Source organism: Melanostigma gelatinosum (genome assembly GCF_949748355.1).
Source record: "Melanostigma gelatinosum genome assembly, chromosome: 23".
Classification (NCBI taxonomy): Eukaryota; Metazoa; Chordata; class Actinopteri; order Perciformes; family Zoarcidae; genus Melanostigma; species Melanostigma gelatinosum.
This window is the reverse complement of record NC_136656.1, coordinates 11,954,437-11,973,521: the sequence shown is the minus strand read 5'-3', so window position 1 is coordinate 11,973,521 and position 19,085 is coordinate 11,954,437. Positions and strand designations below refer to the sequence as shown.

The window sequence follows — 19,085 nt, the reverse complement described above, 5'->3', positions numbered from 1 at the left end:
TTTTTCCACATTATTTTCCATTTACAAATGACACAGTGTAAGAACACCAATAAACATGCTTTAAAAACACAGAAAACGAATTGCAGTGCAAACGGAAACGCACATCATCGGAACAATTTGCAGAAATGCAAAGAGCTTACTTCTTTAGCTGCATACGAGCTAAAATAGCTTATTTTAATTATATCCATGCTTTATGTCTCAAACTTCTGGAGCATTTTATACCTTTTGTTTACTGACGAATAATTTACAACATATTTATTTCAGTAGCCCCTTCCCTGCAATGAATGGGCAACAACTAAGAGACAATAGCGAGCATTGTTCACATCAGAGGTCAGGCTTTTTAGCCCTGCAGTGTGTGACTTCACACTGTGGCTTAACAATAGTGTTCCAGCAATGGAAGAGGAAGTAATAAACCATAAGCCTGGTGGAAGTTATCCCCACTGCCAGGTTAATGGGAATGTGCTCACCTACTGGCTGGATTTTCCAATTTAGAATGTAATGAGGCTTCAGTCTCACAGGTCTTTTACCCCTCTTTTCCTCTTCCACCCCCCTCACTTCTCTCATTTTCTCACATTCCTGCCCTCCCTCCCCACCTTCACCCACCTCTTCTCTCACTGTAACTCTTTTCCCCTATACTGTGTCCAGGCCTGGGTAATAGGCATTAGCCGTTGAGGCCAACAAATGCCCCTTTGTTGCTGGGGAGGAGTGACCCCCATAGCTCAAGGGAATCTGTTTCACTTTGATGCAGAGGTTGAGGAGGAAGAGGAGGACGGCGATGGTGTGAGGGTTGAAAAACTTGTTCGGATCAAGGTAGGGATTGTGAAAGATGAAGGAAAGGCGACGAGGAAGAACATATGAAGAAAGGCGAGCACAAAGCGCTGGGTGAGAAGGGGAAGACGAGTAAGAAGAAGATCAAGGGGCAGTCCCAGCCCCAGTGCTGTTGCCACAGGTAACCTGATTTATCTGATGTCCGTTCGGCTGCCTTTCCAGGTCCTGGATTGCAAAGAACACAAAAAGAACATTGCTCTTTCCCCCCGCTCCCTTTCACTGCTTTATTTTTTTAAAGCGCAAACAGACATTTGTCTTGCTGGTTTAGCCGTTGCTTAACACTCAATAGGAGCTGGAGAAAGAAAACCGCTAAATCAGCCCAAAGAAGGGCACTAACAACATTCTCTCCCCCCCATTTCTGAGGCCTCCTCTGGGTCTGAAGTGAGCGAGTGGAGTGCAAATCCAATGATTTAAGTCCTTAAAGTGCCCTTGGAAGTCACTGAGGCATTAGCAATAAAACACGCTGGGCCCACGGCTTTTCCCTGAAAAGCTCTGAGTGCACAAATGTCCCCTGTCTTTTCCCCCTTAGTCTTCTTATGCAACAATACTTGGCTTTTGTGCAGCAGCAGCAGGACGGGACCAATAGATTGTGTTCTTGGTCTTGTGGACTCACTATTCTCCCAAGAGCTTGGCAAGTGCTACATGCAGGGTCGAACTATATTAAGAGAGTTGGACACAATGGCAGACTCTGTGGCTTCATGCTGCGCCTCAGTAAGCATGAAATTGGCTACAGTATAGCTATGGAATGTATTATACTGTAAACCTCGGACAAACTTTCCGCGTTCCGCGTCCGCTGACAGCTGCCGACGCGCCAGCGGTTCCGTTCATACTACGATTGAGGGTCCGTGTTGCGTTGGAGTTCCCCGCTTGCTCATTTTACCGATCAGAATCAGAATCAGAATCAGAATCAGAATCAGCTTTATTGGCCATGTGTGCTTATGCATACATGGAATTTGTCTCCGGTTTCCACTCCGCTCTCAATGTACAAACACAAATTTACAATAAACAAGAAAATATATGTATCAAGAATAAAAAAGGGCAGCAAAAAAAGTAGAACGGATGTAGGTATAGACATTTAGCTGTAATATAAGTATAAATATATATCCAAGAGAAAAAGTGTATCTACATATATACATGATCCACACTCCAGTCCAGCTGCAATGAGCCGTAACGAGGTCTGCCAGCCGACATAGCGATCAAGAAGAGAAAGAAGCGCGTTAGGAAAGAAAATGGCGACCTATTGATTGCATGGGAAGCCAATTTGTTTGTTTAGTTCTGTCTGAACGCGAAGAGAGTCAACATAATGTTCGACCGTTTAGTGAGAAATGAGAATAATGAGAAGTATCACCACTACTTTCAAATGTGGGGCTCAAAGTTTGAGTCAGTATTGTTGTAAGAGCCATTTTGTTATTGTTTTGTTTCATACAACCTCCCACCACTTGGGGGCGTAGTGCCGCTGTCAATTAGGCCTCAGGTGAAGATAATCAGGAGGGTCACTCGGGACAGGTGTTGCTGAGTAAGCAGGAGCAAACCGTTTTTGACCGTGCGACATTTCGTGAATGTAAAGGTTAGGATGTTTGGTCTATGGAGAGGAAATGGATAACACCAGAGAAAGTGGTTGGCCTCTGTTCATGTGAGAAACTTCGTTATTTATGGCACGTGTCCGAACAAACAACAGCAACCGTGGTGACTTTTTTGATAAGCAACGGGGTCACTACAAGTGTCTTAATGGTCCTTCATATGGCAGTAGGCCCACAGGTACAAAGGACTGTGTGTATGTCATTATAACAAAGACAAATCCACTCTCCTCCAAAAACAATCTTCTACAATTCAAGGGGGCCGCATTGTGAGTGATTATTTATAGATGAATGGCTGATTGATTGAATTATTCCACCACTGTATCTGGTATATGTGTCTTTCTTCTTCAGGCAATTCATAGGCTACTACAACTATTGTCATGTATCTTGTAAATTATAATTTGTTTTAATTCTCCTACTTTGATGTGATTCAATTGGCAACAAAGGACTGGCTAGTATTCCTATAATTGTAGGTAGATACTAAATGTTAATGTCACAGAAATAGGTCATTTACTGTTTTCTTAAAACACATTTTCAAACAAGCTTATTAGCATTCAAATTGTGAATTCATAGATGAATTAATGCATCATAAAAGCGACATATGTTCTCGATACTTTGATGATTGTTTCGCTTTTTGGAGGTGGTGTAGCTCGAACCAGGGGTGTGTGTTGAAACCACTTAACGACATGGACATGCCGGTGTTATTTATTTTTGTATTTTATTTTACTATTTGTTCCCAAGTTATTGGACTGACAGACAGTGAAGGTCTCCATTGAACCATCCTGAGTCATTTTGTGATTTAAAATGATTTAAATGTCATTACGTTTAAGTCATTTTTAGCCCTTGTCATTTGGATGGAGGAACTGAGGCAAGTTGTATCTGTTTTACTGCTAATGTTCACTCACTAACTCATGTGACATAATCCCATCTGTGTTTCTGCCTATAGCTGAACTGATTGAAAACATGGATAAGAAAGCAACTTGGGACCGCTTCTACACTGAGAGCAGCAGCAGCACAAACACCTTCAAACACTTTGAGTGGTTCTTTGGCTTCGATGCTGTCCGGGACTTCATTATGCCCCTATTGCAGACCAAGCCCCACCCAGACGGTTTGCTCCAGGTCCTGGATATGGGCTGTGGCACTTCTGCTTTAGGGCCCTGTATTTACAGACACTCTCCTCTCCCGGTCCGGGTCACTTGCGCAGACATTTCCCCCATAGCTGTGCGACTAATGCAGGAACACGTCCAAACCAAAGCCATTCAACCTCACAATCTTTCCTCTCGGCTTGAGTTCGTAGAGCTGGACTGCACACAGCTCCACGAGCACTACGGTTGTAGCAGTGTGGACCTTATAGTTGATAAGGGCACCACAGACGCCTTGTTGAGGTCGAAGGAAGGGAAACGGAAGGCCAATCAGGTGCTGAAGCAGTGTTTGAAGGTGTTGCGGAGCTCAGGGTCTCTGCTCCAGTTCTCCGATGAAGACCCTGATGCCAGGCTGCTGTGGCTGGAGACCGAGGCACAGGAGCCGGGGGTGATGGCAGCAGATGTTGGGGTGCAGGAGGTTGGGGAGCGAAGGGGAATGACTTACTACTGCTACCAAGTGACTCCTCGCTCTATTGTGTAGCAACTTTCTTCATCTGGATGGTGATAATATTAAATGAGTAAACTACTGAACTGATTGTAAAAAGTAATTGATGAGGTACACCTATCCACCAAACTGGACCTCCACAGTCCGACAACAAGATATTTACCACTTATAAAGTAACCTGAAGGTAAAGAATGACTTCTTCATGAAATGATAAAAGCTGACAAACCATTTAAACTGTGAGAAGTTTGAGGGAGGTCAGAGACTTCCTAGTGGGTTGGTGGTTTTGCCCGTCCTGGCTCTCTGTCCTTCTCTCCAGCCCCTGCTCACTCCCCAGACCTGCCAGTCCTGGTCACATGACATCCCCTCCCACCTACACACCTGTTCCCACTTTCCTCATCTGACCTGTAGTTTCTAGGAAACACACCTAAAAGATTTGACTCATATATTTGGAGTTTTACGATAAGTAATTGTTCTAACATGACAAACATTTCACCAACAAAGACCACGCTTCTTATGATTGCAAATTAGTTTGAAATAACATGACATACATCACAAAAAACATAAATAGGAGAACTGAAGCCACCGGGAGATAATTGACAGACTTATACAGGGAGACACGGGTTGTTCAATCAGGAGAAACTTAATTTACAGTGAACAAATACATTTATTAAAATGTGCAAAGTTAAAATTTTGGAGAGTTGACACTGGTGGGGGTGTTGAAGACAGCAGGGGCAGGCTGAAGATCTAGATGATGGCATGTTTGAGTGGGACTGCCCTCAGTGGAAGAAACCTTGAGCACCGATGTGATGATGAATGGGGAGGAGGGTCACATCGCTTTCTACTGAAATGACAGCTGACTGCACAGAAGAGAACACGTCTTTAAAGTTTGACGGGAAATCGCCCACTGTCAGCTGATAGAGTAGGAGCCAGAGAGCAGAGATGTGTGAGTGAATGAGAGCATAAAAAGACTTTACATAGTTAATTCATTTACAACTCTATGATTATAAGTCCTCTGAGCAAAGCTCTAAGTTTGACTGTACTTAACTCTCAGTAAATAATCAATGCTAACAATTTGATATTCAAAGAGGGATTTGGTAATCCTAAAATTATTATAGTGGCACCAAATATACTAAACTAAATTACGAACAATGCCAACTGACAAAGTCGATTCTGAATCCAGTGCTACAGGTCAGATATGCTGCTGGTTTACACGCCAGGAGTTTGGTGAGAGTATATTACCCCGTCATCGTACACCGGAAGTACCCAAACGCATGTTGGCACATGATTTGAAGACTGGGCATCCCCTTGTTTGATACTACTGAAACAGCAGCCCAACACAGCGGCATGCCGCCGTGCAGGACTCTCCCCACTGACTCTCTCTCAGTCGAAAGAGAGAGAGGGCGAGATACGTGACTGCCTCTCCCCGACAGTTCACGCTCACTGTCCCGATCAGGATCACCAGGGAAATTACTCTTGCATGTGTCACAACTACGTTCGCGGTAAGACCAGTGTCCAGATATAACGATGATCCATAGAAACCTGTGAGTGAGTGAATGAGAGCATGAAAACACTGTCCTAATGTAGGAGGTTAGAGTAAATCCCAACATTTTACACACTTAGTTCATTATTTTACAACTATGATTATAAATACTATATTTCAAAATATCCCTCCTATAAGCAAAGCTCTCTAAGTTGTACTGTACTTAACTCTCAGTAAATAATCAATGCTAACAATTTGATATTCAAGGAGGGATGAACACGAAACTACCAACCCCCCTCTAGTTTCCCTGAAGTCCTGTCCTGTGCTCAGAAATGGTTTTGAACTCTACTCCTGCCGCATTTCATGTTCTATATTTGTTAATGGTCCATCTCTGAACTATATTTATTGCAATGCATGATCATGTGTTCCAGCTCCTCTCTGTGCTTATCCCCTTCCTTCTGCCAAGTGTTGATTACGGCTGTTCCTACCACAAGCTACTTCAATCAATATGAGCAGGGACACAACACAACTGCACTTCTCTACTCTTCCTTTGTAATCGTAGGGGCATGCTGTGGATATCTCTGCTGCTGTTGAATCTGATGAAAAAACATCTGATGTTCACCCCATGCTATCATGGAGATGTGTGCTGTTTGGGCAGCAAACTTGACTTTGATGGATGACTCTACCTTTGGACACTGGGCAAAGTTAAGCCAGGATTAGTCCGTGCTATGTTGACCCAAAGATACAAGAACATTGTAGACTTCAAGGCGTTTACGATCATCTGACCAAATACTTATTGCTGTCTCTGCATAGGTAGAAATATCTCCCTTTGGCAGCCCCTTCAACAGCACGGTTCTCCTCTTTTGAATGAACATGTTACCGCCCTCTACTGCCCACAGGCCAACATGACAACCACTGAGTGTAACCACTGCTCATGCAGAGGACAAAGTTCCACAAAGCACAAACACCGTCACTTTCGAGAACAAATGTATTTCAAGCTTTCAGACTGAAACAAAAACAAGTATCACAATGTGTTGAATACATGATTTAGACAAAAAAAAACAATGAGTGTCACCACATTTACCTTCTATAAATCTACACATGGATTCTGTTATGTAGGTTGTGTGCACATGGTTCTACTTTATGCAAATACGACCGTACAGAACATTTCATACGCTCACCACAGAAATATGGAATAGGTGTGTTATGGAAAGTCAAATCCGGTGATCTCAGAAATCCCCAATAAGAGAGACGTGACAAGCAAACAATGGATGAAGCTCGGACTGTGTTTGAGTATTTGTGTTTCGTCTTCTAAGGGAAGGGGTTGTCGGGCGTGTAGTTGAAACTAGCGTCCAAGAACATGGCCAGGGTGCCCAGAGTGGTGATGATGACGAACAACCACAGGAAGAGCCGGTCCACCACGAGCGCGATGTACTGCCAGTCCCCTGTCATCTGGAAGAAACACACACTAAAGCACTTACTGTAAGCACTGAGTCAGCAATGTGCTATATGTTTGCAATGGCACATGCACATTGTCGGGGCATGTTTGGAGCAGTCTGTGCTCGAGAGCTGCAGACAGACGGAACAACAAGCAGCCCTGAAGGCGAGCGGCGGCTTTGTGTGCGTTTCTCACCGTGTCGTCCGTGTCCTGCTTCTTCAGCTGATCGGCCATGTACGTCACGGCAGAGATGGCCGACTTCAGGTTGGGAGGGAGGATCAGACAGTAGCTGTCAGTGTCCGGGAGCCGCTGGAGGTGCACCGTGCTCTCGCACCTGAAACAAAACAAGTGGGACAGTATGGTGGAAACATGGGCAATGAGGAAATTAGTCTAAATATGAGTCCAAGTTCCCAAAAATGTTCTACACCTACGCCATGTGCTCGTGCTTCAACATATCACTGTCAACAACATCCGTCTTTACAATACTTCATCATGTAACAGTCAAATCTAGTTTTACAAAAGGTTTAAGAACACGATTGTCATTTGCTTTGTATGAAACATTTTGGGAAGCATTTTGGGAAATAATAATAATAATTATAATGATGACGATAATAAGAGGTCTTTGTGCAAAGCTAAGCGGGACATTCGAGTGGTATCAGTCTTCAGAGCAAACTCTTCCAGAAAGCGAATAAACATAACTCAAAATGTCAAACTATGCCAGAAAAAACGTTTAAAAATCCACTGCAACAGAGTTTTAGTATCTCTCTTTAGCTGTAGACTGACGTCATAATTCATACGTCTATGCTTTCAATTATTTATCAGTAAGTGCCAACCTATGAGTCATTCGCTGAACCAAATCTCCTTTTATTACATCCCGTTATTTTATTTTTATTACAATTTTTTATTTGAATCAATCCTATTGTATTTTAGTATTTTAAACTATTATCTGTAAATAAAAATCTAAATATAATAAATATACATACACGGAGGTGCAAATTACAAATTATGGTGCAAGGTACCAGCTATTTTATCTCTATTAATTATTAGAAATGAAAAAACAAACTGTACAGAGATGTGTTCAAGATCAATGTTACAACTTAAAAAAATAACTTACAGAAAACTGCATGTTGTAAATATTAGAATTATAGGTAAGAATGGGAAACATGAATTACCTGTTTTTGAGTTATGATAATTTTTTCACTATTTATTCATCCATTGATTTTTATTTTACGGTTAATATTCAGTCTTATTATTGTTAATTAAAGTGAACATATGGCCAAAGTAAGAAACACATTGAGCTCTGAGAATGTCATGCTCATGTTCAGAAGTTACAGAACACCCCTCACAACTGCTCATTGAGCTCAGATTGATGCTGCGCATGTCAGGAGTCACTAGCACAGCATCGTTCACCTCCGCTGACACCCCAGGGTTGACATTAGCTGTCCGGTGGAGGACGCGCGGTACAGACGTAGATGTCAGCGTCCCTGAGCGGACAGCGCGTGTCCCGACAAGATCACGCAGCTCCTCTGAACGCTGAGTGACAGCAGCAGCACTGACACAGGGGGTGACACCGACACAACACTGGGGCAACATTCACGTGAAGCCGTGACCTCTGACCCCTTCATTCTTCCCCTCACACAGCTGCTCCATAAAGCAAAACATACGAGGAGTGAGAGTCTTCAAGGCAGCGTTCTCGTAGTGCCTTCATGCTTCTGAGCAGAACTGCTCCACCATAAACAAATGATTCGGAAATTATACCCGAGGCATTTAAAGAACCTCTACATCTATGTATCCTTGAAATCAGAAAGTGGAAATATAACAATAACAATATTAAAAATAATTCTATTTTCTAATAATTCGGGTGGAAATAAAGAGTAACACAGAATATATGTGTAGCCTGTGTGTAGATTGTGTTCAAACCGTCATTCTTCAGACTCAGCCTTTATTTATTCATGCACCCTTGACCCAACAGTATACACTGTTCTTATACAGCAGGTCAGGTCACAGGCGCTGGTGTCTGACCACAGTTACACAGGCTGAAGCAAACACTTAAATCGAGTGATACTTGTTTGCGACAGAGTCCACTTCCTCCTGCTGCCCTGTGCTTCCCATCATCCCATTCACCCCTCACCTCTTGTAAAACCTGGATGTATTTGGCATTCCCTCAGTGTTAGCGGAACGTTTTATCTCCACTTTTTACATGTTTCATGCTTCATTTTTTGCGTACTTCCAAATTAGATTTACAAGTTTATGCAAACCATGTTTTTTCACTCTGCGCTGGTCACAATGAAACTAAATTGAACTTAAAAACATATTTAATTTGCATCGTGACCGGATCAGTAAGAACTAGCGCACCAGTCGCTATGATTTCGGCTGTTTTGCAGCTCTTGAATACTACGTACTTATGTCTTTTACATTACAACCGGAGTAATCCTTCAATATTGTAATATACAGTAAACAAAGAAGATAAGCTGCACAAGGAGTAGAATAACCACATATATACAGTATATAACTGTATTTGTCACACTTGCATGTTTATGTTCCTGTCGAATACAGTTTTTTACATTTTTAACATACATTTCTGTAAAAGCAGGCTTTACAACATATTGCCTTCTTTTAAGTCAAGGTTAAAACATACAAGACGCTTTAAGGATACAAAAACGTTTGAGGCGACCTTCAGTGCACGTCTACAGTCCGTGCATGTAGTGTGCATGGTGTGCATGATGTTATTAACGCGCAGGACCTCCGTCAGCAGAGAGGGGAAGGCGTCAGTGAAGAAGCAGGACAAGTTATCAGAGTCACATCGAGACAGCGTGACAACAGATGGACTGCAGGACAATAGAAATGAGCGATCGATGAGCTCCCGTGGGAATGGTGCTGTGTGTGTGTGTGTGTGTGGCCACAGCTCAGGGCTGAGCTATGTGGCGCTCTACATGCTGCATGCCACCCACATTCCACGGCTTGTTTTCATTACCGCGGATACACGGAGCCTCTCTCACTCCGACACAAACACACACACACACCCTTACACCAGCACATGTACAGCACTGTTGCTGCATATATGTGTATACATTTACATGTGCGCACTGAGTGATCGAATAATTCATAATGTCGACTGACACACGATGATGTACAGCAGAAACAAGGACACACACACAGTGATATCAACTAAAGACGCCCCAATTGAGACGCGCAAACATGCAGAGAATTCTCATACATGTGTTTTAAAGCAGTGGTTCTCAACTGGTCTGGCTGCGGGACCCACCATCACCCCTTAATGACAAGCCGGGACCCACCACCCAAATTATATATAGAAATACAATTTGGGTATATCTATAATCAAGAAGTCTACTCGTAGTAACGTCTCTAGTAAACAACTGTCAAATCAAATAAAGAAAGTACACATCAATTATATTTTAACAAATATTATTCTCATTTTTCAAATTGAACTGGATGGATTATAAATAATACATAGAAATACATGTTATTCTCATTTCAAGTAAAATAACGGCTGGATTAAAAAATAAATTACGGAACGAAATTCAATTTCGCAAAAATTATTTTCACTGAATTGCCCTGCAGCTTAAAATTCAGTTCATTCAGGGTGAAGTGAAAAAGCCACAATATTATATTTTTCTCATCTTCTAAAAAGAGAAATTAGTGTTTGAAGAATTCACCTCTATGAGTCTGTCCAGTCAGAGTCTCATGACTCTGGTCTCTCTGGACATTTCTCTCTTTTGGAGATCATCCTATGATTTGACTTTCACAACCCACACCTCAACAGTCCTGCTCTGCTCTCTGTATCCTCGTCTCTCCCCGTGTGTCACGGTGTTTGTACATCTCACTGAGTCAGGAAACTTGTCAGAATACTCATATATATTCATGTGATGTGATTCACAACGCATTGGTCGGTGTTTTTCCTGCACCGCTGAACAAGTCCCGTAAATGCTGGAATAATTCCGCTGCATAAAACTTTTGGGTCGCGACCCACCAGTTGAGAATCACTGTTTTAAAGGACACCATGGCTTCTAACCAGGTCTCTGATAGAATAAGAAGATAAAGAGAGATGAATGAAGGTAAAGAGTACACAACACGGACTAGTGATGGTTGCCCGACCACCATCTCATCCACAGTAACAACGACTAAATCCTCCTCTGCTCCGATCACTCATCGCCGGCCTCCCCTCCCACTCATCTATTGCTCTCGCTCCCTCCACCTCCTTTCTGCGGGATTACCCCCTAATGTCCAAACTAAACAGAGGCTTAGTGGCTGGCGACTGTGGACGTGGGTGTGGGGCTCAGCTGGGGCTGAATATGATGCCTTTGGAACGGGATGAGCGATGCCCAGCAAGGGGTCTGCTTCAGAGCACCGTGGAGCCGTTCATGATGCCAGCGCTGGGTGGCAAGGCTGAGGCCTACTGGCAGATTAGCCAGAGTGAAGTCAGCGTGGTTAGAGGGACAGCACATTATTGCACTATGTCCACCTCACTAGGATTTACTTGTCTACCACTGCACATGCATATCTTCAGTAAAACATAAAATAACAATAAAAACCCAGCCGCTTGGTCTCAGCCAGCAGAGAAGAACAAACTAAGATAAACCGTTGGACTACAGACAGTGAGCTTCTGTTTTGGCTTTTTACTCGCGAATGTTTTATTGCAGAGACAGTAATGAGCGAGGTTGCCGTAACTCGAGTAATCCTCACTTCACTGTCTCCACCACGGCCTTGTGTGTGTGTGTGTGTGTGTGTGTAGCTGGAGAAGCTCTAGGACCAACAAAAACACCAGTGATATCAGGGCGTATCAATATGCCGAGACCTGTTTAATACCGGGTTTCAGTTCACATCTCTACCTTCAGATAATGTCAAAACCAGTGTTCAGTTTGTCCATTCTGGGCTGCCGTAGAAACATGGCAGTGCAACATGGCGGACCCCGTGGAAGACGACCCACTCGTCTTGTATACTCCATGTATAATTAAATGGCGTTTTTTAAGCGTAAACATAGCGATTCTTAAAGTTCAGGTGATTATACACTGATTACAACATAGTTATGACTATTATATTCCATTTCTGCCCATTTATCCCCCTCAATATTACACACTGTTCCTTTAAGATGTGTTGATCTGAACACCCAGGCTCTGGTTCAGAATATCAGGGTGGAAAACAGAGAACAGACAAAGAAAGAACACCAGCTACAGAAACTCCAATTCCATGAACAGCAAATAGTAAAAAAGACATCCTGCACGCGCTGCTTAATTAACAGCTGATCTCATCCGTCAGAGTGCCTTCCATGTGGCTGTATTCAATTTGTGATGCTGAAGGACGGTCACGTACTGTTACCGTCTTCACAGATTGTCTGAGCTGCTGGGGTGATGGCTGTATTTCTGCCAAGTCTAGCACACCGTGTGCCTTATTGTAAAAGCTCACCTGGCATCGGATACAACATTCACACTTTGGCGCACTCAAAAAAGAAGATTCATGCCCGGCGCTGGATTTCATGAGCATTAATAGAAATAGCTTTGTGCTAGTGTAACGAGGATCAGCACATCTTAGCAGTGGAAAGCTGCTGAGTCCGGATGAATGACTCTGATGGGTTTTATTTCAGGTCTGTGGTGTTTAACAGTCTTGACAGGTAAGAATATAGGCACGATAACCTTTGTGGCAGTTAACGTCTCCCAATAACTCAACCCAAGAGCTGGGTTCGTCTCTGGAGCCTTTGCTCATTCTCAGTATTTTGTAGTTTATTATGTACAGATTTTATTTTCTTTGCGCACACAAGAAATGATGAATAAATGTGACACATTTATTACAGTGCTTTTACGAAGGCAGAGCAAAATGCATTTTATATTACATCTCTGTCTGCGTATCACGCTTGTGCACGCTGTAGTCTTTCCGTTAGTGTGACGGCCTTCAATCAGACTTGGTCTCAGGAGCCTTAGAGGCTCGATATAATCACAACACCATTATTACAGTTTCAATTTGGGAAGAATTCTATGTGTTGGGTGCAAAATTCTCTTCTGTTTGTTTTTGGCTCTTTGCTCAGATGACCTGAATAACTTTTCCCCAGTTAGTGAGCGATCGGAAAACACCTTATCGACGCAACAAATTGCCAGTTCGCAGCTTTTCCAATGTACGAGACACTTCGAATGGTTAAGCGGAGTGACCTACCGGCCCCTCCAGGGTATGACGAGATCAGGGTTGATCTTTCGAAAGAAGTACTCTCCTCCAGGCTGCCGGCCATTGAAGCTTCGGACGGGCGAGTCATCACCAGACTCCTCCTCCTTCAACAGAGGCTCCTCTGGGTTTGGCCTCTCCATGCCGATGTACTTGGGCAGGAAGTGAATGAACACCTGTCCGTTTGAGGTAAAGACATCAGAGACATCAGGTTGCTCAAAGACGGGTGCGCAGTGAATTTGTTAAACCTACAGCCTCACCTTTCGAACCCAGGTCGGCATGATATGCGTGCTGGACGTTCGGTGGTGCAGATTGAGGACAACCACGCTGAGGATGACAGAGAAAGTGACCAGGATCATGGTGAACATGACGTAGTTGACAATAATTGGGATGCCAAGGGACGTCTCGGGGACCCTGTCAGCCAGCAGAAGCATGAAAACAGTGAGAGCGATGAGGACGGAAATGGAGAGAGTCATCTTCTCTCCTGCAGACATAAAGGGAGAATTCATTAGAACAGTGAAGCAGCAAATATTACTCTGCTGGCTTCTATTTCATGTTGACAAGGGGGAACTTTAAGACATGATGACGAGACCTTTTGCTGTGGCAATTGATGAATTGGCTTTGTCTTTAAAAGTGTTTCAAATGTTCAATCTATAGTACATTCCTTCAAAGGCTGCCCTGCCTAGTCTGTACTAGACATGACATTAGACACTGTATCAATGGGCAGTCGCCCCTTCCTACATTCCATCTCGGTGATGTGGAGTCACAGTATCAGAACATTGTCCGATGTGCTGACCTGCTCCAGGAGGCAAGTAGAAGACAAATATAGCCAACACGCCGGTGAGGATGCAGGGCACGATGATGTTGATGATGTAGAAGAGAGGCTTCCTCTCTATGATGAGGTAGAAGGTGATGTCCTCGTACAGGTCCTCCTTGACGTTCTTTCTGGAGGGTTTGTGACAGATGGCCCATTCTCCGTTTTCTGTGGAGAAATAGACACAATACTAAGAATTATTATTAATACTATAAATATTTTGAGCATGCATTCATATGGTGATAAAGACATTTAAAAAAACAGGTTCTGGATTAAATCAATGCAGGCACCAACCAGCGAAAGCGTTCTCGTCTATAACAATCTCCTGAATCTCTTTGCCGTCATCGTCCAGAAAGTGCTGCAGCTCCACCTCAGAGGCGTCATAGGTGTACGAGCGGAACACCATGCTGCAGTTCTGCCAGTCAAATGGGAAGTACGACACCTGTGGGAGTGGACATTAGGAAAGGGGAATTTTCACACTTGTGGACTTCCGGATGAAGTTTCATGAAAATATGAGATGACGTTAAACCTGAGGTATTATTGCATATTTAACAGTCGTACAATCGGGACATAAATTGTCCTTCCTAGCTTGCCATACAACTAGAGACAGTACCTCTATAAAGCAGGAGCTGCGGTAGATAGCTGGTGGAAGCCATTTGACTGTCCCATCATTGTAAACCAAGACGTTGACGTAGAGAGCCACGTCGAACTGACCGTCATTACTGTAGGGAGAGACAAGGCTCGTATTGTCAACACGCTAGTGTGACATGACATTTCACATGTCAGTCATGTGAAATCAATCACTTCTGAACACTGTTGATAACATTATTCAGGGCATACATGTGGATATGAACATACACAAACATGTTAGCATTGTTAACAGCAAATGACACGGGGGCACATTGGGCCGATCATCTGTTAGATGTAGCACTACCTCCATGTTTCAAATCACCCGAGGAGACAATAAAGATTTCCAAGAGCGCCGCCAAATTCTAGCTGCTACTCGTGAAAGGCTGTCTCTAGAGCCAGTGTTTGGTTTGTCCATTCTGGGCCACTGTAGAAACACGGGGGTGCAAAATGGCAGACTCTGTCCCACCCACTCCCATTGTAGGTGTGAGGGGCTCATTCTAACGAGAACACACCTGTTACCTTCAGGTGATTATACACTAATGAAGACATAACGGTGCACATTGCGTTCTCTGGGTGTCACGGTAATTCTGTTATTGACTATAACCGTGATATGTAAAAATTAAACATTAATATCATGTTAATAATACACATATGATAAAATGATGTAAATAACAAGCACCTCTTCAATCATTTCATACACACAGTCATGGTTACAGACTCTTTCATATACTCGTATTTTAAGTGTAATTGAATTGCCCAAAAAGAGACAATACACACAATAAACAATGTTTTCTATAGATATTGCAATTTTATCTATAACGTGAATTATATAGGACACGATAATCGTGAAGTGAAAACCTGACATTGTTAAAGTGCTATTCCATTTCTGCCAGTAGATCCCTCTAAATCCGGCACACTGGCCCTTTAAATATTTAAATCTGGACAGTGACCGAGTGTCAGACGGACACTGACATCTCTACAGACACGCTGCTGCTGCACGTTTGCATTGCTGGTAAGTCCTCTGTGACTTACTTCATGATGGATGACTGTGCGACACTCACTTGTTTATGAGGTAGATGTCCGGACGCCAGACTTTGTTGGGAGGAATCCTCAAAACTTCAATGTTGTCATAGTCCTCTGGCTTCCATGACAACCTGTAGTCTATCCATTGCTAGGAAGGAAGGAAAGAAGGACGGAAGAAAGGCAGCAAGGAAGGGAGGGAGGGAGTAGAGAGCATGAAAAAAGAATAACAGGTACAGAGGAGCAGACAAGAGGTGAAATCATTACTACGGTGCCCCGATGTCCCCGTCATCTACATCCTAGTTTCTCTTGTCTTTGGTAAGTCATTTAAATCCCATTGATCTAGACAGCCACTCACACACTGCGGTCACACACACACACACACACACACAAGCAATTCTAATTAGCGAGGGAGAGGGACAGAAATGAAAGAGCGAGACCGAGAATAAGAGAGATAAAGCAAGAAATTATTTGTGGTTATAAAAAGTGACAAGTCCATTTGGGGACCAGAGCGACAGCGAGCAGCGGAGAGAGAGAGGAGACAGGAGCTGGAGCGGCAGAGCGCGGCTCAGTGATGAAGACGAATGTTTTCATCCTCATACCAGGTTCATGAACACGTTGGTTGTCATCTCTTCGTTCTTCTCGTTCTGTAGCGATAGAGAGAGAGAGAGACAGAGACAGAGAAAGAGAGACGAGGAGATATTAGTGATGCCACCATATCTTGTTGTATATGACAGTGCTGTTACTTTCAATCCTGCTCTATGGAAACTAATTGCACCCAGCAGCGATCTCTGGCCAATAGTGTGTGTGTGTGTGTGTGTGTGTGTGTGTGTGTGTGTGTGTGTGTGTGTGTGTGTGTGTGTGTGTGTTTACCAGGCTGACGAGCTGTGAGAGGGTCATCCCCACTCGAACCATCACCTTGTCCTCCCAGTGAGGAGCTGGTCTGACTTTCATGTTGTAGTTCTCGAACAACTTTTGATGGAGCCTCCTCTCCATTTCTGAGGCTCCTGGATGAGAGGACCGACGCAAAGAGACAGAAATGATGAGGAGGAAAGAGATACCCAATGAATCTAGTGCCACCACCACCACCCGTAAAATAGAAGGTGAGTGAACCAGTGAAAGGCAATAGAACAACAAAAACTGATAAGAGTAAGGGAAGAAAGGCTGAGCTTTCTTTTTGCTTTGTTTTGATTGAAATATAACATCTCATATGTGAAATGTACAAGTTAAGTAAAAACTACAAGTAAAGTACAAGCCATGTACTATTATTATGCTCGAAAAATTTGTTGCCATGAAATTAGTAAAATGACCAGAAGTAGTATTATTCCCATGTATTTATTCTAGATATTTACCTTCTTTACACAAGATACTTTGAGAACAACTCAGAAATGGTGATAAATCAGACTGATTTATTTTTTTTAACGAATGTATAACTTAGTAGTATTTAACATATGCTATTAAAAACCGTGAATGTTCATTGACAGTAAAACATAATATTTATGAAATTATTGAGGCCTATATGATGAAATAACATTAAATGTATCATAAACAATGAATGATCAGAAGTTTCTTTATTGATTGGCAAATACTGTCGTCAATTTGAATGACTTTATTAGCTTTACGACCTTTACCATAAAAGGACAATTTTTTAGAGCATGCATTTAGAAAATTGTTCTGTCATTTCACATCCTACATCTCTATAATGTTACTTTTTGTGTGTGCAAGTGTCTCATATTGTTTTATTGTAAATCTTTACCTTGTCAAATTGTCTTATTATTGCTGTACAAATAAAGTTTGATTGATTGATGAATACACCGCACACAAAAAGTGGATTAAAGCAGAAGAGCCATGCCAAGAGTAAATGAAGGTAAAAGACCAACGCTGTTAAAATGGGATGAAGTGCAGCACAACCAGAGCACGCGGATCAGTGGGCCAGGCCTCCAGTGGTTAGGGGTTCAATTCCTACAGGGACGATGCCTGCTAAAAATATACTGTGTATGCTCATGTATACTTAGTATGGGTGGACTGATTCTAATAGTGTCATGCAAATAGCATAGTGTACATAATATTACGTTGTGATATGGAAATAAACACTGGAGTTATGTGGAAGAGAGAAAACAAAATGTGTTTTTCAGTACGAATCTGTTCACCTTGCAGAGGAACCTCAGCAACAGAATTTGGTATTTCGCACGGCGCTTCCAAAAAAGGGTGTTAGTACCTACTGATGACGGACTGTCACATGGGACAGAACAACGCGTGGAAAAGACAGAGGAAGGACAGACAGGACACGCAGCAGAAGCAGTCAGCAGGACGACGGGTAGCAAAGGTGACTGAGCTAATGTAATTGATATGCAGCAGGGGAACGGCATCAAAGGCATGTGTCGGATACCGGCTCCATCGGGGACAGAAATAGACTCTGATTAACAAACAATGGTGTGCTAATATGGTTCATTATATATTCCCGAATAAGGCGGTCTTGTTTTTTTCTTGTTGATTTTCCAGCTAATCAAGTTAAACATCTTTGACAGGACATGGACTTCGATGGTACCCCCCCCCTCTGTTTGTCTTCTCTCTATTCTGTTGCTGTTGGCTCTTGTCTTTGGGGAAATAGTTATAAAATCGGCCAACGAACGGAGAGGAACAATACACAACAACCCCCGTGAAGGTCAACAACCTGTGCAGCTGTTTCTTTACACTCCCACTGAGGGCACGAAAGGTCAAAGTCAAAGCCCATCATCTGATAAGAACTAGTCATCCCAAATCGATTCTAATTATGATTTTATCCATCAACAAACAACAAATAGGGGAGGTGGAATCAATACAAATTGAGCTGAGCTGACAGAGTTCAGTGAGATGTCAAACTGATCTGATCTGATTACTGTAGCTATCCTGAGTGCAAAAACGCTTCAATTTGAAAGTGTATGCTTGAAAACAGATTCTCCTCTGGGCAGCCAAACAGGACATAGGTCGAGGTGACAGACAGGTAGCCAACAAGCACAGGGCAGTTCCCCCAGCCTGATATAGGGTCAACAGTTAAAGTCAAACGCAGTGAGACATATTTTCATTCTTTTCTCCCCCTTTCGCTCCATCTCTGCCTGCCACTGTGCAGTTCCTCGTGCCCGTCTATAGTATATTTCTGCTTGTTTACAGTTCAAAAGAAGATGATATTAGTGCCAACAAAGGCTACATCCAAATTCACATGAAGGAAAATCCACACAAATGCAGCGAGCATTCCATGAAACGTCCTTACCAGCAAAAGTGAGACAGAGGCAGCTGCCTACGATGACGAATGCGTTCATCCTCGCATGAACTCTCTGCTATACAGGCCCTTTGACCCCCCCGCGCCCTCACCTGGAATCTCGATGGGTCCTAAAGAGACACACCTTTCTGGCTCTCAGCTACACGCACACCTTCAGTAGGACTGCAGCTAGTTGGCACCTTCAGCAGCACACACTGTTCAGCTCTCCCTCTGCTGTCCCGTCGTCTCTTTGGGGCCATGGCTCCGTGGGTGAAAGCACGGTCTGATTGGGTGCGCATTGC

At 43.1% G+C, this 19,085-nt stretch overlaps 2 protein-coding genes across 2 annotated transcripts; one reads left to right on the top strand and one right to left on the bottom strand.

The window, feature by feature from the left end:
* Nucleotides 1-3,356: 3,356 nt before the first annotated feature.
* LOC306796674 (citrate synthase-lysine N-methyltransferase CSKMT, mitochondrial-like) lies at nucleotides 3,357-4,060 on the top strand. Its single transcript, XM_079295732.1, has one exon. It carries the CDS (start codon nucleotides 3,369-3,371, stop codon nucleotides 4,026-4,028), a length of 660 nt encoding a protein of 219 aa, XP_079151858.1. The 5' UTR covers nucleotides 3,357-3,368; the 3' UTR covers nucleotides 4,029-4,060.
* Nucleotides 4,061-6,566: 2,506 nt separating this feature from the next.
* chrnb1l (cholinergic receptor, nicotinic, beta 1 (muscle) like) lies at nucleotides 6,567-18,881 on the bottom strand. The gene is made up of 11 exons (XM_079295771.1): nucleotides 18,796-18,881; nucleotides 16,419-16,552; nucleotides 16,148-16,192; nucleotides 15,587-15,696; nucleotides 14,509-14,617; nucleotides 14,190-14,337; nucleotides 13,878-14,063; nucleotides 13,342-13,565; nucleotides 13,076-13,257; nucleotides 7,106-7,244; nucleotides 6,567-6,924 (listed from the first exon to the last, which is right to left on the bottom strand). Exons 1-11 carry the CDS (start codon nucleotides 18,842-18,844, stop codon nucleotides 6,784-6,786), a joined length of 1,467 nt encoding a protein of 488 aa, XP_079151897.1. The 5' UTR covers nucleotides 18,845-18,881; the 3' UTR covers nucleotides 6,567-6,783.
* Between the last annotated feature and the right edge of the window lie 204 nt (nucleotides 18,882-19,085).